This window comes from Zalophus californianus, chromosome 15 (genome assembly GCF_009762305.2).
Source record: "Zalophus californianus isolate mZalCal1 chromosome 15, mZalCal1.pri.v2, whole genome shotgun sequence".
Lineage (NCBI taxonomy): Eukaryota > Metazoa > Chordata > Mammalia > Carnivora > Otariidae > Zalophus > Zalophus californianus.
In genome coordinates this window covers 57,553,401-57,578,390 of record NC_045609.1, presented here as the reverse complement: position 1 = coordinate 57,578,390, position 24,990 = coordinate 57,553,401, and the positions used below count along the sequence as shown (strand labels likewise).

The window sequence follows — 24,990 nt, the reverse complement described above, 5'->3', positions numbered from 1 at the left end:
TGGGGATTCCTGTGCTCCCTGGGGCCTGATGGGCCCATTCCTGGCTGGCAAGGGGGATGCAGGGACATGGCTGCGGCCGGACCCGCAGGAGAGGCCACACCCCCCCTGTAACTGAGCCCGCAGAGGAAAGCCCGGGAGAAGCCCCGGCTCACCTGCTTCTCCCCACTCTGCCTTTCACCAAGCTGCCCCTGTGGACCCCACGGTTCTGTGAGGAGCACAGCCCACCCCCACTCCTGTGATGCCTAGAGGTACCAGCCCTGGGCTTGGAGGTACCAGGCACAGCTCCACGTCCTTACCTGGGAATCTGTCAAATCCTTACCTAGGACCCGACCTCGAGCTCTGACAGGGTCCCTGAAGCTGGATTAATCATCTTCCACACAGCTTGGAGTCAGACTGCCTAGATTCGAAGCCAAGCTCTGCCACGTCCTAGTTGTGTAACTTTGGGCAAGTTATTTAACTTCTGTGAGCCTCAGTCTCCTCATCTGTAAAATGGGAATAATAGTCCACACTATAGGATTGTTGTGAGGATTGAATGATTATGTAGGGTCTTAGCCTAGTGCCTGGCACATAGCAAGTGATAAATGTTAGCTACTGTTGTTTAATATTACGACTAATAACCTTGCATACGGGACAGACAGAATGAACCCACCCTCATGTTAAAGAACAACCTCCATTGTGACCACCCAAACACACCCTAGGTTTGAGCACAGGTAGTGGGTCCCGGGCTCCCCATGATTCAGGCAAAGGCCCAGCTGCCCCTCCAGAGCAGCAAGTACAAGCGTGGAAGCCACCCAGACTCCCATTCAGCACCACCCAGAGGGGATCTCCCCAAAGCCCCCATCCTGAAGCCAGAGCCATTGTCCCCCCAGTCTGGTGAGACCCTCTCTTTGTCCACAGGCCTGAGTGTGTGATCCTGACCGCCCTGCAGCATAAGGCATCTTCCATCGGGATGCCATCCCCATAGTGTCAGAGTGAGCACTGGGTCAGGAGAGCTCGGTTCTAGATTTGGTACAATCGTCAACCAGCTGTGTGACCTGGGGCAAGTCATGTGACTGTTCTGGGCCTCTCCATTCTGCCTCATTTAGATGATCTTTAAATCCCCTCCCAGCTCTAGCATATGGTTTTACCAAAGCATCTGGCACACAATAGGTGCTCAATAAGGGTTACTTGGTTTTATAAAATGCAAGACACAACCCTGCTAGGTTTCAACACTCACATGCTTTTCTAGTCTTTAAAACTGAGTGACTTCTGTGATCCAGCCCCTAACAGGGCCCAACCCAGGTTAAGAGCTCAAAAAATGGGTGTTTAATCAATTCGTTACTTACTTTTGACCTGGCTTTCAGTCAAGCGGTTCCCTCCACACGAGGCTGCAAATGCCCCATAAAGGCTCCAGATTAGAGAATCCGGAATGTAGCCTCCCCACTAGACTACAAAGCTCCAAGAAGACAGGGTGGGTTCTGCCCATGTCAGGTTTACCACTCCTTCAGGGACACAGTCAGCCCTACCTCCTTAGCATGAGGCGGGTGGGCAGCTGAGCCTCGCCTCATTGGAGGCCTGGGGCACAGAACTGGCAGCCCACCACCATAGGGGAGAGAAGCAGCACAGAGCCTCAAGCTGGGCAAGTCCTTTTATTGGAAAAAGAAATAATAAAACCAAAGGCCACTGCATCACCTTTGCCCAGCCATCCCACAGGAGAGGCACTGGTCAGACATAAGGCCCAGCCACACAGTGGGCCAGGGAGGGCATGGGCCAGGCCCAGGGGTCAGGGGGCTGCCGTGGAGTTCACTGGGTCGCTGCCTTCTGTGGGGGATCCTTGGATGCAGACCCACCCAGTCGGGCTCAGGGACCGGGCTGCCCTCTGCAGCTCGCTGGGTAGGCATCTCCCTCCCAAAAGCCGCTCTCTTGTCCAAAAGAAAACCAAGCCCCTCTTTGGTTCTAGAAAGCTACCAGCAGTGGCCGGTCTTTCAGATGCCCTTTTAGCACCTTCTGCCAGCTGAGGCAGGCAGCCGCTTTCTGTCCCTTATTGGGGCACCAGGACAGAGCTGCTTCCTTCCCACTGGCCACCCTGGGCCTTGGCAGGCAGGGCCTCATTGGCTGGGTGCTTCTCTTCCCTTTCAAGAAAGGAGTTTGCCTTTTTCCCTGCAGGTTGCCAGCTCCTTTGAACATCCAAAGAAGCCTTGTTTACGCAGCCTTAGAGAGCTCCAGAGCCTGGGCGGGCTGAATATGCAGCATGTGTGGCCCTGTTGCCTTGTCATGGGGGGAGGGGTGTTGGGAGAGGGACACGGGAGGCCCCAGAAGGTTGGCTCTGATCCTAGACCCCCAGCTTCTCTTGTGCTAGAATGTACACAGTAGAATGAGGAGGTGGGGAGAACTTTGCAGGTGGGGGGAGAGACCAGGAAGAAGAGCCAAGCTGGCAGCCCTAGGCAAGGGGCAAGGAGCTTTAGGACATTTATTTACAAAGGGACAGGCTGGACCCATGCAGGGAAGCAGCCACAGACCATCACAAAGATGAGACAGGTCGCAGAGAGGGGCGGTCATTGGCCTGGCAACTAAGGGGAACAGACAAGTGCACTCCCACACCTACACTCACACAAGCGCACTCTCGCACATGCATTCAAGCGTGTGATCATGCACACGCCTGCACAGCCACACGTGCATTCGTGCACACAGTACTCTCAGGTATGTGCGTTCACACACTGGCCTGCACGCACACGCACTCATTCTCTCGTACACACAGGTTCTAACCCCAAGAAGTTGGCTCCAGTCCTGGAGGTTCACACCCCCCAAAGCTACATGTCTCCACGAAGCATTTCTCTAGACCCCCTTATAATAACCTCCCAGAGCCCCAGGCTGTGTGCCCCACAAGCAGCGCCCCGTGTCCTGCAAAATCTCAGGAGTTGGATGTTTCTTGGCAAGGCCAACGTGGCCTCCAGGCTTTGGATGGGGGAAGGGGAAGCCATGAGTCTAGAAGGGGTCAGGACGGGACTGAGTGGCTCCCATCTCCCCAGACCTCGAATCCGGTGGAGGTAGGTTCACAGACAGGCAAAGCCCCTGCAGCGGCCCCAGAAAGAGCAGAACACAGGGAGACAGCCACCGGCAGCAGGACCCTGGGGGGCGAGAGTCCTGGTGGATGTGGGATTTGGGCTGAGGAATCATGCGGGATGGGATTTCTCTCTGGGACCTGAGCCCCACCCCAGGGTGTTGGGAGAGGAGCAGCAGAAGAAAAGGGCTTTCCAAATCGTGTTGCCCACCCCGCCCCAGCCTTGCCCTGGAAGATCTGTCTGCGGTGACCAGACCTGCCCCCTGGGGAAAGTGCCAGGTCCGGAAGTGGGCCGTCCTGCCAGGGGTGAGGGGCAGGAGTGCGGGAGGGGGTGCGGGGAGACGGGCTCCGCAAGGACGTCGAACCAGTCACCCTCCCTCCCGCCCCGGGGAGCAGCCAGGGCCCAGAGAATGACTCAGAAGCGGGTGCTCTGGTAGCGCAGCCGCCGCAGGTCTGAGAGGCCCTCAGTCCGGCCATACACCTCCCTGCAGGGACTCTCGGCCAGTCACCGGGCCCCCGCCCCGCCGCCCCCGCCGCTGCTGCCGCTGCCCGAGCTGCTGCCGCTGCTGGAGCTGCCGCTGCTGCACCGGTCCTCGTAGATGGAGATCTCGATCTGCGGCGGCGTTAAGGACGGACCCCCTGCCAGCTGCCGAGAAGGGGCGGACGGACCGGCGGACGGAGGCCAGCAGGGGAGCGGGAGGCCGGCGGGGGCCGCTGCCCAGACGGCAAGGACGGCGAGGACGGCGAGGAAGGAGGCTTGCGGCACTAGCCACTAGACCCCGGGCCGCCGCGCTCCCGCACGCCCGCACTCGGTGCACGTCCGCAGCGACCCCGAGGGCCGCGCACACCCAGGTCAGAAGCTCCCACTCTAGTGGGCCTAGCTACCAAACCCCAGGACGGGTGGTGTCACTGCCCACGGCAAGTGGGAGGACTTCGGTGTCCTGCTTTCAAATCCTGACTCGCCTACTCTCGAGCGACGTGGCCTTAGACGGGGTCGTTTAACGTGTTACCCATTAATGATTGCATATGTAAAATGGTGGTAATCCGAGAACCTCGGGGTTGTCTGGGGACTGACTGAAATCACGCATGTAAAGCAGCAAGCACAATGCCCGCTCCTTAGGAAAGGCTCAATAAAAAGAAGCCCGGCTCACAGGGCTTTGTAAACAGAAGATTCCAGTGTTTGTGTTTTCTTTACTCTTTTTCCTCTCAATTTTCTAGCAAAAATTTATTTTTTAACAATTTTACTCTCATTGCTAATGACTGCGGGCGGGATGTGTGCACACACTTCTGCAGGTGAGCAGACCTATAACCCACCCTTGGACCAGCCGCCCATCAAAACTCCATTTTTCTGATCTGTGAAAGGGGGGCGGCAGGACGCACACACAGGGGTACATGAGACTGTAGACATGTAAGCGGATGGGAGATCTGCCTCTTCCCTGAGGGGCGATACAGCCTCATATCTAAGTGTGGGCCTGGGCTCCAATCACGGCTCTGATGTCTACCAGCCAGGTGACCCTGAGCCAGTGACTGACCTTCAGTGTGTTCATGGACAAGGGGAATAATAAGAGTCACCCACCTTTAGGGGTATTATGAGAATTACATCGTTTCAAAGCAATTAATATGATACTGGGCATGTGTTAAGCAGTGAATAAATGTAGCTCGATAAAAGCAAACCCTGAAATTCACAAATGGCATTGATAACTGATGGTGGGGGATGGGAGCAGATGACCCGCGATGTGGGGAATCCTAGGAAATCCCTGAGCAGAGGCCCCTAGGGTGGTCCCTATTTCTTGGTAGCCTCACCAGGGACCCTACTGGTTGGCAGCCCTGTGCCCTTACACAGAACAGCCAGGAAGGATACAACCCTCATCCCGCGCTCCACGGGGTCCGTGAGCAGGAGGCCTCGAGGGGCAAAGATCTTCTCATTCTGCTCCTGGATGTAGCGGGAGATCTTCTTGAGAACCTGCAAAGAGAGGGGCCAGTTGAGGATGAAGATGCAGCAGGGAGCCCTGGGGGAGGGGATGCAGGGCAGTCAGGAAGGGAGCCACCTTCTCATAGTGGGTCTCCATGCAGAGGAAGATGAAGTAGGCCGTGGCACAGGCCAGGCAGCCCTCAAGGTAGGAGCTGCCCCCAATCTTCTCGGCCTCCGCGTAGAAGCTGTTGAGGGTCTTCACAGTCTCCTCAAAGAGCTGCCGCTCAATCTGGAGGGAGAGAGGGACAGGGAACTATGTTGAGGTCAGCCTCCCTGGACTGTGGACAGTCACAGGTGGGAAGGAGGATGGCAGTGGTAGGGCCACGCTGATGCGGGGAGATGCCCACAGGCAAGACCAGAGAAGCTGCAGGTGCCTGTGAAGCACTCGACTGGGAGTCAGGAGACCTTAGGAAAGGCTCAATAAAAAGAAGCCCGTCTTACAGGACTTTGTAAACAGAAGACCTGGGGTCCAGTCCAGATTTGACCATCAACTAGCTGTGTGGCCTTTGGCTAATGACTTAACTACTCTAGCCTCAGTTTCCACATCTATAAAATGGGAATAAGAATGGCTACTTGGCCTCCCTTGGAAGCAGGAAACTCCCACCATATTGTAGATGTGAACATTTTCTGCAAGGGATCAGGCAGGAATTCTAGTGACCATGTCACCCCTCCCATTTTGATAGCTGTGAAAGCACCCAGGTCCTAATTGGTAGGGGCTCCCCATGTTTGAATGGGACTATAACTGCATAAGACTGATTGTGTGAGACCTCAGGAGTGCCTCTCCAGGAGGGGGCACTTCCCTCAAGCTAAGAGGTCATGAAGAACACAACAGCCTTGTGTGTGTGCACAACTTCCTGCCTGTATCCATAATCATAATAGCTGACTTTCTATGCCTTCTATTTTTAAAGGCACTTTCAGATACCAATGTAACATTGTGTGTCAACTATGCTTCAATGTAGATTAAAATTAAGCAGTTGCTGGGGCACCTGGGTGGCTCAGTCAGTTAAGCATCTGACTTCAGCTCAGGTCATAATCTCAGGATCCTGGAAAGGAGCCCCTTGTCAGGCTCTGCGCTCAGCAGGGAGTCTGCTTCTCTGTCTCCCTCTGCCCCTCTCCCTCTCCCTCTGCCCCTCCCTCTCCCTCTCGCCCTCCCCATCTCCCTCCCCCTGCTCACACTCCCGAGCTCAGACAGGCACATGCACTCTCTCTCTCTCAAGTAAACAAACAAAATCTTTAAAAAATAAATTAATTGACTGCTTCATCTGAAAAAAGCTTTGCAAAGTCTAATCTTTTTTTAAAATTTAATAAAAGTAAGTAAATAAATAACACACTTTCACGCATTTTTTCACTTTCAGCAACTCAGAGTTCTGCTCTGTGGTCCAGGCCACCATCATCTCTGGCCTCTTAACTGGTCTCTCTGCCCCCAGCCCTGCCAAGGGAGCCTGCGCATATCACAGCTCTGAAGAAGAGCTTCCAAAGCCTTCTCCTCTCTCTCCAAGTAAAATCCAAGAAGTCCTTACAATGACTGCTAGGCCTGCCTAGCCCTGGTCCTGCGTCCCCTGGGCCTGCCTCTTACTCTCCTGCCCCCTCAGTCTCTACTCCGGCCACACCGACTGCCCTGCTGCTTCCTGCAAATGCACAAGTCCTTTGCGCCTGTGTCCCTGGATGCAACACTCCCCCACCCCAGGCTCAGGTCTCACCTTACCTCATAGACCTCCCCCGCCACTCCCCTTTCCCCAGCTCTCCCAGCCCCGTGATCTCCCTGCTTATTTCTCTAGTATTGGTCACCCCAGAGCTGCTACATATTTTTTTATTTATTTATTGAGAGAGAGAGAGAATGAGAGAAAGCACGAGAGGGAAGAGGGTCAGAGGGAGAAGCAGACTCCCTGCTGAGCAGGGAGCCTGATGCGGGACTCGATCCCGGGACTCCAGGATCATGACCTGAGCCGAAGGCAGTCGCTTAACCAACTGAGCCACCCAGGCGCCCCCAGAGCTGCTACATATTTACTTGCTATTTTATTCTTCATACCCTCTAAGAGAAAATAGACTCCCAAGACTTCACTTCTAGATCCCTCGTGCCTCATACTGAGTAGTTGCTCAGTAAATACTTGCTGAGTGAACTTGTCCAAGGTTACACAGCTTTGACCTGAGTCTGTGCTCTTCAATACATAACCGTACACTAGATTGGAAGGTCATGCTCCAAATTCAACAGGTGTCAAAGCGTCTATAGCCCCATTTTTTTTACATTCCTCAGAACACCCCCTTCCCCACTCACCACTACAGGATCAGAACTGTCCATCACATAGGGGTTAGGGACCTTCCACACCCATCTAGGACCAAAGGTCTCCCCAAGAATAGTCAGAAGCTTTGGGGTTCCCAGTCACTGTCCCTACACAGATCTGGAGTAAACGCATTAAGAGAACATTATGCTCTACCCCAAGAGTCACCATGCCCCAAAGGACAGGCATGTCCTTTGATGAGATGAGGAGACCCCATAGCTGCCTAAAAGTTGGTTAGGGATCGGATTAGCAAAAGGCAGCCCTGCCCCACCTTCTCAACCCCCTTCAGATGGGCCTGGACTGCTGAATGGAAGAGTCAAGGTCTGCCGCCGCCCTCCAGAGGGCTGACTCTACAACCCCAGGCCAGTTCTACCGAGGCTCAGGACGAGGGCCATACACGCCCCTGAGCCAGAAGCAAAAGTCAACAGCAGGAGCTGACGCTCACAAGGGGCTGGTGGTCCATGAGACACACCCAGGTAGCTAAGTCTGGACGGAGAGGCTGTGGGCAGAGCCCTTGGTTGATGACCTGGGCATCAGGATTTTTTAAAGCTCCGCAGCTAGGGCTGAGAACTGCTGCTAAAGAGTGGAGCTTGCTGGGGCCACTGCCGTCGCAGGACTAAGGAATGTGCTTTTGTCTAATAAGCTCTCCAAGTGACTCTAGGAGGGCTGCTGAGCTAGGACCTCGGAGGCCTTTCCAGCTCTAACTTTCCATGCAGGGACAGCAAGGCAATGTCAGGGACATGGTTTTAACTCCTCCATGTGAAGTGACTGAACAAGTGATGTGACACACACCAGTTTTATCCTGGAAAAAAAATACATTTGATTTAAGTCCTGGATTCCATCATGGCCTGTGTTCCAAGCTGAGAAAAAAAAGCCATCCTCACCCGGCTGTCCAGCTCTGGGGGGAATTTGGTCTGGAACTGACAGATGGTCCCATCACTGTAGTCTCTCTGGATAAAGACCTTGGTGGCCAGCGAGGCACTTCGCCGCAGCTCCTGCAGATTGTGGACCTGAGGAGGCATACGGGAGACACACACTCAGGGTGACCATCCATCTAGGTTTGTCCAAGACTGAGGGGGTATCAGAATGTGGTTCAGACAGCACTAAAACCAAGAAAGTTCCCAGCAAACCAGGACCTTAGCCACCCTACCAGTGCTCCAGGAAGGCCATGGGGAAGCAGGACTGTGGAGCTTACCAGACAAGATACCTCAAGCTATCCCAGAAAGATCTAGAAAAAGCCTGAAGCAGAGCCAAAGCTGAGCCAAAAGGGGAGGTTCTGGAACCATCAACAGAGCTAGAAACACATTTTAACAAGAAGAAAAGACTTCCTGGTGGCTGGCCCAGATCCTTCTCTCTCTCTCTCTCTCTCTCTCCCCCTCCCCCTACCCTCTGTCTCCCCTCCCCTCCCCCCACATCCCCCTGTCTCCATTTTCCTCCCTGTCTCTCTCACACACACAGAACCTTTCACACCTTTGTTCACTTAGCAAGTATCAAATATTCAGAACTCATCAGGCCTCATGCTTGGGGAACCCAACCCTGAACAAGACTGAGGTCTCAGACCCCAGAAGTGGGGCTGACAGCAGAGTTGAGGAGGGAAGCATGTAGGACAGAGGAGGACCTGATATGCCCACCACCTTGGAGGGAGATTCAGGTTCAGGCCAAGTTAAAGCCCAGGTCAGAGAGCACCAGGAATAGCTTTCCCATGAAAGAGGGGCCCCCAAATGCCCAAACTTCTCCAGAGAAAATTATGGATAAAGGGGGCTGAAGCCAGAAATTAAAGAAACACCTTGCCCTGGTAGGAAGGAGTGGAACAATTCTGTCCCTTGCCCACACCTGCAGACTTGACATTGACAAAGACTCTAGCATTTGAGGGGAGTGGGCTCAGTTCCACAGAAGGACAGGGCCTCTTTCTTCCACTTCCAGCCTTAGCCACCCACATTTGAAAGTCGCATTCCGCTGGGTAAAATATGCCAAACATTGGAACCACGCGGAGACCAAGCCCCAAGGGCAGAGTGAACACACAGCCAGTTCATCCTGTGTAATTAAGGTGAATCCATTCAGTCATTCCTTTCATTTATTGAGTCCCTACTACTGCCAGGCTCTGGGAACGCTGGGCAAAAGAAAGTCTGTGAGCTCCAGGGAGGAAGACAAGTAAATATATAATAAATTAGCCTGTGATAAATGGTTCAGAGAAGTAACATCTTAACCCAGAAATGCTTACTCAGAAGAGAATTCCTGAGGTCTGTGTTGACTCATAAAGGAAGGCCAGGACTTGCCAGTGGTAGGGGGCAGGCAGTGGGTGGGGAGAGGACGTAAAAGCAACCCAGACAGAGGGGAGAAGCTTGTGCAAAGGAGCAAAGATGGCAGAGAACTTGGTCTACTCCAGTGACTGCAGGCAGATTTCAGCAAGACAGGAGTTGGTTTGTGGATTAGGTAAGAGCAGGGGGATGACAGTATAGAGGACAGTGAGATTACAGAGAGCTGGGGGCGGTGGGGAGGCTCTACTAGAGGGGAGGGTGTAGGGTGGAAGACACTTAAACTTGCTTAAAAGCTGGGGGAAAGAGGGGCGCCTGGGTGGCTCAGTCGGTTAAGCATCCAACTCTTGATTTTGGCTCAAGTCATGATCTCAGGGTGGTGAAATCGAGCCCGGTGTTGGGCTCCACCCTCAGCAGGGAGTCTGCTTCAGATTCTCTCTCCCTCTGCCCCTCCTTACACCATACTCAAGTGTGCTCTTGCTATCTCGCTCATGCTCTCTCTAGTGAGTATGGGTACTCTAAAATAAATAAATCTTTTAAAAAAAAAGCTGGGGGAAAGAATAAGTAATGAGAGAGAGGTAGGAGCAGATAATTGGTAGATCAAGGTTCTGAAAAGGGGAGAATCAGAGACTTTCCTAAACCCAGACAACCCTTGCTCTTCTTTTTTTTTTTTAAAGATTTTATTTATTTATTTGGCAGAGACACAGCAAGAGAGGGAACACAAGCAGGGGGAGTGGGAGAGGGAGAAGCAGACTCTCCACGGAGCAGGGAGCCCGATGTGGGACTCGATCCCAGGACCCTGGGACCATGACCTGAGCCGAAGGCAGACACTTAACGACTGAGCCACCCAGGCGCCCAACCCTTGCTCTTCATAAGAGAAGTGGTCCCCAGAGCATTGGGACTGAATTGAAGAATGTATAGGTACTCCTCTCATCTTAGTAGTCCTTGATTCCGCCAATCAAGGTCTGGACCGAGAAAACCCCCTTGACATCCACTAGGATCCTATGATAACTTTGAAAAACAAAGAAAGCTTTGGTGAGGTAAGTACATTATTCATTAATGTGTCTGTTCTGTCTGGTTAAGATTTCATATCTTTTGTATTTTCCAAGGAAAAGGGCTGTGGCCTTCCTTCACCCTTCTAAAACCAACTGACATGAGCCAGTGGATCTTTTTTTTTTTTTAAGATTTTATTTATTTATTTGACAGAGAGAGACACAGTGAGAGAGGAAACACAAGCAGGGCGAGTGGGAGAGGGAGAAGCAAGCCTCCTGCCGAGCAGGAAGCCTGATGTAGGGCTCAATCCCAGGACCCTGGGACCATGACCTGAGCCGAAGGCAGACGCTTAACAACTAAGCCACCCAGGTGCCTGAGCCAGTGGATCTTGAGGATGGATTCCTTTAGCCCCAGAAGGATCATTCAGGCAGCTCTGTGTGAGATGCATGGGAATTGGGCATGACTGGGGTAAGAGGCCAGGTGAAGGGATGCACTATCTTTGTAGTGGTCCAGGGAAACACAAGAGTAGGTCTAAACCAAGGAAAGTGCTGGTGAGAATGGAAAGAAGGGGAGAAAAAAACAAAAATAGTTCTTCAGCCATTCTGATATGGACTCAGCTTCTCCCCTCCGAAAGCGTCCTTTGTCTGTGTCTGAGTGCACACATGCACTGTGTGCTACCATGAAGGGATGTGTCTCTAGTGACCAGCAAGCTGATGACAACAGCCCTTCTTCTTCCTCCTACGCGTACAGTTAGATTAATCCCCAGCCTGCCTTGCAATTAGGTGTGGCCATATGACTGAATGGAATGTGAGGGGAATGTATAGGCTTGGCTCACAGTAACTAGCCACTCCTCTGTAATCTTTCCCCTTCCACAGAAACTAAAGAAACCATATGTTGAAGATGATGGAACCACAGGTTGGAAACAGCCTGGGTCCCTGAATCAGCCTGGAGGAGATCCATCTGCTGGTCAGAATCACTTGTCTGGGACTTTACTGAGCAGTAAATAAACTTCTACTTTAGTATTCCATTAAGATTTTAGGGTGCTACTTTCCATAGTATAGTCCTATCTCCTCTTGGCTTTGATCCATGGGTTCTCAAGTAGCCAGAGTAGGAGGGGTCAACACCCTTTCCAACCTCAAAAATCCTGAGCCTTAGAACACTGCTTCTGAGTGATGAGGGATCTGCTTTCCTCCCTTAGAGTATTTGTGGAGTCTTGAGGAGTCACTAGAAGATGGTATCAGACACACTGTATACTCCAGAGACTTCATCTCCCAGATCTATGTAAAGCACAATATCACAGATTCATCTGTAATTGGTGAAGGGTAGATTTAAGGCAGAGCAGCATCTCCTGGCTCTCTCCATCCATGGTGGCTCAGCTGTGAAGTACCAAAAGGCCCTGATGGAAAGAAGGTCCACTGACCTGGGAGCTGGAGACCTGGGTGCTAGTCCGAGCCACATGACCCTGGGACTCCATTTCTTCAATTAGAAACTGAGAAGCTGGAACAACATAATCACCTAAAGCCCCTTCCAGCCCTGACATTCAGGAGGCTTTCTCAGGGATTACGAATGCAAATGTTTATAGGGACTAAGCATGTAAGTGGGCTGGGTGAGGGCTGTGGCTAATCAGAGAACTCATGTCCTGTCTCAGGAAAGCAGCTGCACTGCCATGTGAGAATGTGAGTCCAGGATGCTGTGCTTCTGACATCTTAAGAGAAGCCACAAGTCCAGATTTCTTTAATACCAAATATCTTGATTTTTGTTTTATGTTTCCAATAAATTTTTACATTTGTAAGCACAAAGCGGACCAAATAAGGCACAACAGTGAACGAGATTCACTCTTAGAACGGCCAGTTGAGGACCTCTCAATGAAGAATCCCATCACTGGGGCCCTTGGGCCAGAGCTAGAGCCAGGCTCCAAGCACTTGCCCGCTACTTAGCTTTCAGGAAGTGAGTGGGGGTTTTCAGGAGAGATCCATGATGCTCTGAAATCCCGTAAGAGGATCCCAGCAAATGCACACATCTTACTATGAGGCCACAGCTTCTGTGTCTCCCCTAAGCAGCTCCCCCAGGGTTTCTTAACTGACCCTGACACCTGGGCTTCATGTCTACTTCTTACCTTCCTCAACTCTGCCCTTTCTCCTGCCACTGTCCTCAGGCCTGCTGGCAGCTAAGTAAGGACAGGACCAAGAGGCAGTTCGTGAGGAAGAAAGAGAACATCAGTGGTCATATCTGCTAGCACCAACATTCAAACTTCAGTAGGACAGGGATAGGGAGGCTGCCTGAAGACTGGGTCACACACCTGACAGAGCCAACCTGGGAGAGGTGGGGAGGAGCAAGCACCAGAGTTCAGAAGAGCACTCCCAGTCCCAATCTGCCCAAGACAAACAGGAGGCCCCATCTGGCCCACATCCCCATCCTCATTAAAAACTAGCTAATTCCAGAGGATACATTTGAGGCGCAAATCAAGAATCAGGAGATTCAGCTAATGAACCAACACCATGCTCCCTGGCTGGGGTGTGGAGGAGGAGTGAGGATCATGAGTCACAAGCAGCCAAGTCAGGCCTCAGGATGGAAACCCAGGCATAGGGCCTCCCTTCTTCTAAGCCTACCCCAGGGCCAAGCCCAACCCACTGTCTGCTGGTTGTTAATTCCAGGCCTTAGAGATCAAACCTCCAAATGCCTTGCTTGGATAATGCTACTTGGGTGCATTTAAAAACCTCTTAGAGACGGGCACCTGGGTGGCTCAGTCGTTAAGCGTCTGCCTTCGGCTCGGGTCATGATCCCAGCATCCTGGGATCAAGCCCCATGTCGGGCTCCCTGCTCTGCAGAAAGCCTGCTTCTCCCTCTCCCTCTCCCTCTCCCCCTGCTTGTGTTCCCTCTCTTGCTGTGTCTCTCTCTGTCAAATAAATAAATAATATTAAAAAAAATTAAAATTAAAATTAAAAAAAAATAAAAACCTCTTAGAGACCAAACTCCACCACTTGAGGAAGCCCCTCCCAGCCAGGCATTTCCCAGTTGTCCTTGTCCATCTGGACTGTTTCACAGGGTGGACCCTGCTCCCAGTGACACACATTCGAAGAGTTTTGCCGCTCAGGAAATGGGCTCATTACAGTTGTCCAAATGAGGTCAGTGTTTCACTCCGGAGGCTTCATCCCTCCTCTGAGTTCCTCACACACACTCCTCCCCTAATGCTAACTCCTCAACAGAAATTAGGAAGCAGAAAAGATCCGGTTTCCATGCCTTCCACGCAGGGATCCAGGGACATCCAATCTTTCCCAATGTCTCTCTCTCCCTCTGCCCCCTCCCCGTTTTCCTGTCCCTCCCTCTCCTTCTCTCTCCCTCTGTTCCTCTCCTCTTCACCTCTCAAAACACCTTCTGCTGGAACTGAGGACTTCCCATTCAGAATCCTAAGGGAATGGCCAAGAAGTTTGGCATGAGGTATTCCTTCTCCCAACAGGTTTTTCCTGGTAATCTTAACTCAGTCCTAACAGTAAAAACAGCCTGGGGAGAATGACTCACTCCACAGCCCAGATAATGTGTACATTCTGTGCCTTGGCAGACCTAAGGCTTCCTCCCTCGGTACTGCCAGCAGGGTCCACCCAAGGCCAAATTGGGAAATGGGTAATATTTGTCCTCTGCTCTCCATCCCTTCTGGGCATTCTTCTGCCCCTCTGCCCTCAAGCTGACCCAGCCAGGCTGAACAGGGAGGCTCAGTCCTTCTGCACCCTTTCCATCACAGCCTCATGTCACAGCCCCTAGCACCCACTTCTCTACTGAGCAACACCATTGGCTAATGGATATACCTGGATGCAGCAGGAAAAAACACTGACCAGCGAGGCAGAAGACTCAAGCTCTAGCTCTTGCCCTGCCCTTTTGAGCCATATTTTCTTGAATAACTCTCACATTCCGGTTGCATCATCTGTAAAATGGGATAATGATGACTTGCTTGGCTTCTTCACAGGGATCAGGCAAGCCCTTGAGCCTCAGTTAGCTCATCTGTTAATTGGGGATAATAACACCATCCTTACCCACTTCACAGGGTTGCTCTAAAGCTCAAAGGAGATCACACATGTGCTAGTGCTTTGTACACAGGAAAGTGCTACATTCACAGAGGCATTATGAACAGAACCGCTCCCTGGGGAGAGTCATGCATGCCTAACCGCAGCCTCCGAGAAACACTGCCTCAACCTAGAGATGTGAGCCTGCTGGTTGGCATTTAGGTACCACAACAGACATGAAATGGAGGTATGATGAGACAGATGGGCATCCTGGAATCTGGCAGAACATATCACAGATGTGGCTGCCTTCTCTGCCCACACTAATGGCCCAGCTATGCCCAGGTGACTGAAGTTGTCCCTTCCTGTCCAACACCAGCAGGCTCTGCTGCAGCCTGCCAGCCCTATCTGGAAGGTGACCAGATCCTTGGCCATTTCGCCTTTGTTCTTCCTGCTCTTCTCAATAACTTTGGCACTTTCCAAGCCTTCTAATTATTTATTTATTTTGCATTCCTCCACCCTAAAAACCAAGCTCCATGGGCCTGCTTAGGGCTTGCTCCTTCACAAGGTCCTGGGGGGCGGGGTGAGCTCTCCTAGCTAATCCTGTGCCTTGTCACAAAGCCAAACGGCACCAAGCAACCGCACCTTGTTCCGTGGTGGCCAGGACAGAACTGCAACAGTAACACTTGGTATTGATGTCACGCTGCTCACCAGGATGCCCAGAGGCAATGCACAGAATCATTCAAAAGCCTGTGCTGTCCCCCTGGCTTGTGTTCCAGCTGGGTTAGAAATGGGGAAACACCACAAAGGAAGTCAACATCAGACCTGGAGAGACACTGGTGTCGTGGGTTCCACTCCAAAAATCCAAAGGAAGAAACTTTCAGCTCTGCTGCTAACATGCTTTGCACCGAATAGGCCCTCCCCTTCTCCATGTGTTAGCTGGACCGCTTGTACGGTGGGAACATAAAGAGCTCCATTTCCCACATGAAATGAGGGACTACAGGAGGAAATTCCCGATCTCTTAAGCACTGCACCAAGATTCTGCCCTCAGCCAACAGGTCTCTTGGTTCAACTTTCAAATCCCTTGAAGGTGACACACCTATCATCACACCCTGAAAAAGAAGACAGCTCCTCCCATCAGACACGGGAAATGTAGACACCCTGGTACAAGAAACTTGAATGGGATGAAAAGGCAAGAAAGCATGACATGCAAAAGTGGAGACTGGTGCAGGCAGCTCATTAAAACCAACTGTTTGGTGTTTTGGCCAGAGGATTCTTTGTCCCCTCTCTCCCCATGAAGGAAATGTGGATGTGGAGGTAGGTCTGCCATCTCTTAACCAGGCTTTTGGGTTCAAAAGCTGGATGGTTACACTGCATAGCAACAACAACCAGCTGCCTTCCCTCCCCTAAAACAGGGACAAGCTCACCTCCAAGCCTCTAGGGTAGTAGTTTTAGGACAGTAAGGGGAAACCCCAGCTGGGTCCCTGGAGCAAACCTGGTGCCAGTGCCAACAAGTGGCGTGGGCAGCTTCGACACTCAGATGGGGAAGATCGCCAGGGGTGAGATGAGTTCTCAGGAGAAGCCCCTCTCTTCCACCCTGCCACTCTGCTCCCCAGCCCTTCCCTCAGTATGAGATCTGGAAAACCACCCCATCCTACCCTACCCTACCCCACCCCCTCACTCCACCCCACCCCACCCCCCTTCTTCCTTTCCCGCCCAGTGGCCCCTAGCGGGGATGTGTTCCCGCACCAGTCGGGCACTGCCTGCGGGCCTGGCGCTCGCCCCCTACCTCAGTGGCCATGTTCCAGGGGCGCTGACCGCTCCGAGCCTGCCGCGAGGCGGGTGGCGGGGGGCTGTCCGCGGTGCTGACTCCGGGAGCAGGTGGGCTGGCAGAGGCGAGAAGGGGCCCGGGGTACTGTCCACGGTGCTGATGCGAACGCCGCGGGCCCGTGCGCCGGTGGGTTTGGTGGGCCAGCGGGCGCCTAGGTCCTGGCGACGGCCGCTGTGCTGTCCGCGGTGCTGATGCGGGCCCCGGGCCGGGGAGGCGAGGCCGCGCCCGAGGCTCTTCACCGCCCGATCGCCGGCTGCCGCCGCTCCTGCAAGCAACGGCCCAGTTTATCTTTGACAGCGGCAGCGGGGGTGGGGGCGGCCGGGGGAGGAGGGGCCAGGCGCCTCCACCGACCGGGAGGGGGAAACACGGCCCCCAGACTCCGGCGCCCGCCCGCCGGAGAGGAGCCCCGCCCGCGGCCAGAGGCTTCGCTCCCGCCCGGCCCAGAGGCCCCGCCTCTCCTGCCCGCCCTTCCCCCTAGTAAGAGCGCCGGGAGCTCTGCGCTCGCTACCGCGGCCTCCTGAGACTTCCAGACCCGGAGAAGAGAGAGGCAGGACGGTTCTGGGGCAAGACACTCTAGCTGGCGGAGGCTGACAGTCCTCCACGCGTTCGCAGGCCCCCACGTGCGGCCTCTTTACCTTTCCAGTACCCTTCCCCCAACCCCTCCTCCACCGTGGCCCAGGCTTCCTCTAAGGTATTTTTTCTTTCTCCCCGGTTCCTTCTCTGTTCCCCCCTCCCCAGACTTGCATGGGCATTCCCTCCTCTCCTCATCTCTTCTTTTCACTGCTTTGAACCCTGTCAGCTAGAGGAGAATGCTGCAGACCGCAGAGAATCATTTCCTTTCTTTAAATACGTGCCTACATTTCATTCCCAGAGAAACCCTGGGGGTCCCTTCTTTCAGGGAGCTCCAGAATTTAAGCCAGTCTCTCCATGGCTCTTCCTGACCCTGGCCCCTACCCCTACTCTTCCCTCTCTCCCCTGAAATCCCAGCGTTTACAAATCCACCACCACCACCACTCAAAAAACACAAACAGATTGTGACAAACTGGTTTACCCAGGATGTCAGGTCTGGCCTTGGTGCTGCCTTCACAATTTTTGACATCATACCTTCCAACCAAATGACCTACCTATGTGCTTAATAAACAAAAAGGAAACACCAACACAAGTGCCTTTTTACACATCCCTAACACCCCTTGGTCTTTTGGGGGAAGCTGAATCTGTTCCTCTGCAGCTCACTGCTGCTTGAGGGGCAACAGCAGCTGCCCCCACAAAGGGAGAGGTGGTCAGCCAGGAGACCTGGAGTCTGGCTCAAGCTCCTTCTGCCTACGACCTTGGTCAAAAGCTTCACCTCTGAGCTTCTTTCCAAAAAATGACGGTTGGACTTCACTAGACTATTTCTAGGGTCCTTTCTTTTTTTCTTTTTTTCAACCTTTTATTTTTAATTTTCAAACATACAGAAAGGTTGAAAGAATAGTACAATAACCAGACTATCCAATTAGCTTCAACATTTGTTAACATTTTGCCACATTTTATTGATAGATATAGAAACAGAGATATGTTAGCCTAGATTACTAGAAAATAAGTGACAGATACTGAGAAGCTTTACCCTTCAGTTCTTCACCATGCCTCTTCAAGAATAAGGGCATTCTGGGGCACCTGGGTGGCTCAGTCATTAAGCGTCTGCCTTCGGCTCAGGTCATGATCCCAGGGTCCTGGGATCGAGCCCCGCATCAGGCTCCCTGCTCCACCGGAAGCCTGCTTCTCCCTCTCCCACTCCCCCTGCTTGTGTTCCCTCTCTCGCTGTGTCTCTCTCTGTCAAATTAAAAAAAAAAAAAAAAACTTTAAAAAAAAAGAATAAGGACATTCTACCTAACCACATTATCAGACCCTTTCAGATTTCATATCTTCTAATATTCTAGGGTAGTTTACTGCCCCTAAAATACATGAATTGCAATGGCCTCTCAGAACTTTTCATTTTTAATAACACTCACTGAGCACTTACTATGTGCCAAACCATATGCTACGTACCTTACATGTATTGTCTTATGTAATTCTCACATTACTCTTTGAATTAAATGTGATTATTATCCTTTTATTATTCCCACTTTACAAATAAGAAAACTGAGAAAGTTGCCCAAGGTCATGTGGCTCGTGAGGAATGGGAGCAGGATTCAAATACAGGCAATCAAGTTCCAGAGCTTGTGTGGTTGATCCTCCTAACCATATTGCCTCCTTTCAGCATCTTGTAGACCTTAAACCAGCAGAGCAGTAATCATATCTTCAACTGCCAATTTCACAGAAGAACACACTGAGTCCCAGAGGATAAATGACATGCCAAAGAAGTTAAAGGCAGATGTTTCATCCCACTTTAGAGCTTGGCCAATGATTTGGCATCAAGGGGCAAACTGAAAATATCTGTGAATCCCATGATGGTCACTAGTATTAAATAGCTGCATAATCTGATGATCTCCATGGATATCTCTCCCATTTTCTCACATTTGATTTTGGTCATATTAATTAAACAACTATCTGTAAACCACTCTCTTTAGCTGATAACAAGAGACCTAGATGAGTCCATTCAACAAATCTATTCATTCAACGTATATTTGTTGAAATTTACTATGTATCAGACACTATTCTCAGAGCTTGGGCTACAGCAATGACCACATGCACAAAGACTCTGTTCTTATTGAATTTACATATTAATGGGGATAACAATCAATGGCAGATAAACAAGTCAGTATAAAATATGTTGAGTTGTAATCATTGCTAGGAAGAAAAGTAAAGCATGGTAAAGAGAGGTGACAAGAGGAGGGTTATTTTAGAAAGGATAGTCAGCACAAGTGTTTTTGATAAGGTGAAATCTGGGCAGAGGCCTGAGGGAAGTGAAAGAACACGTAGGTACCTAAAGGAAGGGTGACTAGCTTAGAGAACAATACAAGGGCGGGCGGCAGGAGTGGGCTTGGCATGTACAAAGAATAGCAGGGGGACCTGTGTAGCTAGACTGGAACGGGCCAGGGGAAGAGAGATGGGAGCTGAGATCAGAGAGGTAGGTGGAGCCAGGCCACACAGGACCTGCAGGCCCTGATAAGGACTTAGGGTTCTATTCAGAGAGTGGGATCAAAAGCCTTAGAAAGTTTAAAGTAGAGGCATGGCATTGTCTAATTGCAGTTTTTTAAAGACTACTCTGGATGCTAGTGCTGGGTTGGGAGGGGGAGGAAGGCAAGGACAGAAGCAGTGATACCAGTTATGAGGCTGTTAAGGTAGTCTGGGCAAGATGTGGTGGTGGCTTAGACGAGGGTAGTAGCAGCGGAGGTGGTAAGAAATGGCCAGACCCTAGATACAATTTGAAGGTACAGCTGGCAAGAACTGTTGATAGACTAGGGGTGTGGTATGAAAGTGAGTTAAAGATGATTCCAAGTTTTGAAGTCTGAGCCACTGGAAGAAAGGAGTTGCCATTTACTGAGAAGGGAAGCCTAAGGACTGAGTAGGCCTGAAAGGGTAGAGAACACAGAGTTTCATTCCGTTGATTTGGATTTAAAATTTGATAGGCATATTTTACATCTAAGAGGAACACGCATTTGAGTTTCAGGAGCGAGGTAGAGGGTGGGAGATATAACATCAAGAGCCACCAGTATGTGAACAGTATTTAAAACCATGGGACCAGATGAGAATATCTAGGGAGTGGGTATAGCTAGAAAAATGGTCCAAGAACTGATTCTGGGCACTTTGTTACTTCCAGGGTGGGAAGATGAAAGGCGAGTGAGAACAGTGACCAGTGAGGTAGGAGGAGACCCACGAGAGAGTGGTGTCCCGGAGCCAAGCAAGAAACCTAGTAACACAGTCTTACCAGCTATGCTGACAGCTGCTCGTGTGCAGAATAGGATGAGGACTGAGAAATGACCATGGGACTTGGCAGCTAGAAGATCACTGATGAGCTTGATAAAAGCTGTTTCAGTGGAGAACAGGGACGAGATCCTGATTAAAGTGGGTTTCAGAGTTTGAATGGAGGAGAGGAAGGAGGGATACTAACAGTGTAGACAAAGTCTTGTGATGCATTTTGCTGTCAAAGGGAGTGAAGAGTAGTACAGGGGCCTGAAGGAAAAGTGGGAACAAGGGAGGCTCTTTTCAGATGGGAAACATTAGAACTTATTTGCTGATGGAAATAATCTAGGAAAGAGGGAAACACCAATGCCTCAGGAAGGAGAGGGTTGGTTGCAGAAACAAGCCCTTAAGAGGTCAGCAAAGGATGCAATCCAGGGTCAACATGGAGGGAATGGCTTTAGAGAGGAGCACAATTTTCCACCATGAATAAAGTGAAAGAAGCAAAGTAAACGGCCATCGATGTGAACAGGTTAGGAGGTGTTGTTATATAAGCAAAGACCTGAGCTCTACTTCTTACTCCTCTTCAACTAGCCAGAGACTTCATGCACCATGACCTTTCTTGAAAAGTCCAGTCAAGCATTACATATGGAAAGCTTGCTATGTGCTGAACGTGGTGCTGGCACTTTTCTTGTGTGGCCCAGAGAGAGTTCTCCTTCCCACGAAATTACAGGACTGGGACTCTGTGGAGAACCTTGAGCTAGTCCATGCAAGGATGAGTGATCCCTTTTAATATCCAGCTCCCCTGACTGGAAAGAGACTTTAACAGCCTCAGGCTTTTATCCCCACACTGCCTCAATAGTTGCTACACCAATCATGACAGACCTCAAGGCTTAGAGGCATCAAAGTGGAGACCATGGAGAGAGAGATCCACATTTGGACTGGGGAGTTTCATTCTGTACTGGCTCAAAGCCAATGGGATGCTACAGGATGGGATGTTCCCACACCCCCGTCATTTGGACTTTAACTCTTGAAGCAGAAGAAGACGTTGAGATTTAATCTGACTAATCATTATTACCCAGCTGCCGTGGGACAAGCCAGTCCAATGCAGGAGCGGAGCTCTTTGATGTTTTTGTCATAAATTAATGAGTTCACCCACAAAATAACATCAAAGAAGATCTACTAACTAATTCATTGTTATCATCCTCCAATCTGCAGCTATGTTGGAAAGTCTCCAAAAAAAGGACCACAGTCAGAAAAAGAAACCAGTCAAAAGATTTGGAAATTATGATATCTGGAAAGAGAGAAGAGAGAAATGAACTCCTGTAGACTGCAGAGGAGACGGGGAAAGAGCTAGCAAATGTCAGGGAAATGAAAAAGAAGGGGAGACAGAAAGATTCTCAACCCTTGGGTCTGCAAGGAAACTGGTTGCATGAATGCTTGAGGGGGAAATTGTGGTCTGTAAAGTCTTTAATGGTGTGATCTCAGAGCACATTGTGGGGACTACCGAGGAAGTGTGTGGTAGGAAACAGTGTCCCTGGAGTCAGATGACATGGATTTCAGCCTCTGGCTCAATTTAATGTGTGACCATCAGCAAGTCGCAATATTTCTGAACCTCGGTTCTCTGATCAGTAAAATAATTCTCTCTCCCCTGATAGGATCCCACCAAGTATAGGAGGCTTTCTCTAGATGTTACCTGACTCTTCTGAGTCTCGTCTTTCAAGAGGAAAACAGGAAAAGATTAATGGAGATAACTTGCTGGAGACCTTCCCACAGCAACATTTCTTCTAGGCCAAGCAAGATTTCCTAAAGCACGGAAAGATCAGCAATTGTGTTTCATTTAACTCAGTCAGCAGCTACTGAGCACTCTACGCCAGGCTGAAAGAAGACCACGGGGTGTTTCCAACCCCTCCAGGATGCCAAAATGTAAGCAAGTGATGATGAGGCTCTGTGGTAAGTGTTAAGGTGTAGAGAGCTTCCTCAGAGTTGGGGTCCAGGAAAGGTTTTATGAACTATGTGACATTTGAGCTTGGACTTCAAGGATTGGTACCCTATTCCCCAGACAGTGGATGGAAGAACACGGCGTGCAAAGGCAGGAAGGCAGGAAAGGTGCCTGGGAACACAGAACCTCTGGAACCTGAAAACTCAGGAAAGCAGCTGCCAGACAGCAACAGGGATGACTGCAAAGGCCCCAGAAACATGAATGGAGGGGACCCGCCCTAAAAATAGTACCAGAACAGGCAAACGGTGACACGTGTCTAGAAGTGCAGTCACTAGGAGGTGACTAAGCTAATGGGGAGTTGCCTCCCTTTCTTGACTTCATTCATAGTCTCCCTCTACTTCTCTCTCTCCCTCTCCTCTCTCTCCTCTCCCTCTCCCCCCTTTGTCTCTCTCCCTCTCTCTCTCCCTCCCTCTTTCTCTCCCTCCCTATCTCTCTCCCCCTCTCTCTCTCTCCCCCATTTTCTCCCTTTCCCTCTCTCTCTCTCTCTCTCTCTCTCCCTCCCTCCCCTAGAGGAGGCAGAGTAGGAGGCAAGAGTCTATGAGAACTCACAGCTACTGCCTTAGCCGAAATGCTCACCTGCCATTACAACAGCCCCCGTGCCGGGGGCCAGGCAGAGTACTCAGAGGACCCCTGCTCTACCAAGGCCTCCGGGGCCCCCTGAAGTAGGAAGCACCCAATGACTGACTGCAGGTGTCACTTCCACGCCATGCAAACTGGCCACAAACTCACCAATCACTGCAAGCCATGGCCAGCTGGGAGAAGACGCAAGGCTTCTAAGGGATGGCGACTCCCTGAGGAAGTAAACAGGTCTGAGCATAAAGAGTAACAGGTGCTTGTAAAGCACCATTAATTATGAGAGCCAAAAGAGATCATGAAGTTCAAACCAATTTCAACTGCAGAACCCTTTGTTCAAACCAAATCTTGCATGAAAGCCAGAGATATAAAACAAATAAAAGAAAGGGAGGCACAGCTTACCTCCCCCACCGCCCCCCACTCTCTACTGCAGCCCCCAAGACACCCCATGGGCCACCGCCACCCCCAGCGCTCAGTAGAATAAGGTTTTTTAATCATCAAAGTAACACATGCCCATGGTTTTAAAAATCCAAACATACCAAAAGGTTTATAATAAAGGGCAAGCGTCCCCTGCCTACTCTCTCTTCCCACCTTCCCACCTTCCATTGTTTTTCCCCTAGAAGAAATGACTTTTCACTCTTTTAGCTGTTTCTCCTTTAAATTCTTCCAATAGTTTCCTTTACATTGCTAAATGAGATGCCTGTACTTCTATATCTTGATTTATTAACATTAGAAATCTTGTCCTGTTTTCCACACTGACGAAAGAGCACTTAGCTCACACTGCCACCCTCACCTCCCAATATAGTTACAGTACTATTTGAACTTAATTTTTATTTTTATCAAAGTAATACATGCAATTAGTTTAAAATTCCAACCAGGGACAAGGACTTATAGCAAAACAAACAAACAGGGCACCAGGGTGGCTCGATCAGTTAAGCATCTGCCTTTGGCTCAGGTCATGATCCCAGGGTCCTGGGTTCGAGCCCCGCCATCGGGCTCCCTGCTCCGCGGGAAGCCTGCTTCTCCCTCTCCCACTCCCCCTGCTTGTGTTCCCTCTCTCGCTGTGTCTCTGTCTGTCAAATAAATAAAATCTTTAAAAAAAATAAAAAATAATAATGATAATAAAAGAAAATTTTATTTTAGAGATGATACAGAATGCTTCTGGACGGTTTGGGGGTGGTGCTATAATAGATCAAGACCTCAGTTCAGACCCATTTAGTGGTTTTGTGTGTTTGGACAAGTCCATCCAATTGCCTTGGAAAGAAAGTAGCTATTGGCTTAGGTTGGTGGGGGCCAGGTGGGAAAGGAGTGTCGAGAACCGCCAAGCCCCCTACCCCAAGGATAGCTCCTACTGTGCAAGGAACAGAGATGCTTTCTTCAAGGGTGACAGCCACCATGGGCCCCACAGCCAGAGGCCATGAGCCAAGGCCTGGGCCCTGGACACTGCCAGGAAGAAGAGAACGCAGTCCTGAGCCCAAACACCCCGCACTATGAGTCCCACCTCTCAGCTAACATCTCAAAGCCCATCCGTCCCAGGAAGGCTTTCCTGAACCATCCCACTCCCAACACGGGACTTTATAGATACCTCTCATGGCTTTCATCTTACCGTGCTTTGCCTGGTAAACTCCCACAGAGCTTTTGGAATTCCTGACCACTGGCCAGGTCATAGAGCAGGTTCCAGTGATTGGAATGTTTACATGGTCCAGAGTTCTGCCGGCCACTTCACCATTCCCTGCCTCCGTGTCATCTATTTCTGCTCCTTCTGGGCCTCCTGATATTTCCCTGGATCTATAGCTTCCTTAGTTGGAAAAGCATCACCGTCTCGTCATCAAGGCCACAACAGCCGAGGCTCCTGTTTCTCCCAGGCCCAGCGCATGTGGCCCCTGCCCATCCCTCCCAGCCCCCTGCTCAGCACTTCTCTGCCTCACACCCTCCAGGCCAGCCGCAGGTGTCTCAGACTTTCAGTTTTCAGCCCCTCAACTACGCTGCACTCTGTGTCACTTCTGAGCCTTCATATAGGCTCTGCCTGGAACATTCTTTCCCTCCTCTTCACCTGGATAAATCTTCTCGGGTCCCAATTTAAAATTCACTACCTTAGATAGCACAGTTATTTTCTTTTTCCATACATTTTGTTTGTTCTGATTACATTCATCAAAATGTTATTCTTTATTGAATCTAATAATAAAAAATTGAGAACTGTAAAAAATAAAATATACAATAAAGTAAAATAT

General features: G+C 50.7%; 1 protein-coding gene across 1 annotated transcript; it reads right to left on the bottom strand.

Annotated features, from left to right (window-relative positions):
• Positions 1-1,612: 1,612 nt before the first annotated feature.
• Positions 1,613-24,380, bottom strand: GOLGA7B (golgin A7 family member B). Its single transcript, XM_027595964.2, has 6 exons — positions 24,366-24,380; positions 16,324-16,630; positions 8,176-8,301; positions 5,089-5,241; positions 4,902-5,003; positions 1,613-3,653 (listed from the first exon to the last, which is right to left on the bottom strand). Exons 2-6 carry the CDS (start codon positions 16,333-16,335, stop codon positions 3,546-3,548), a joined length of 501 nt encoding a protein of 166 aa, XP_027451765.1. The 5' UTR covers positions 16,336-16,630; positions 24,366-24,380; the 3' UTR covers positions 1,613-3,545.
• Between the last annotated feature and the right edge of the window lie 610 nt (positions 24,381-24,990).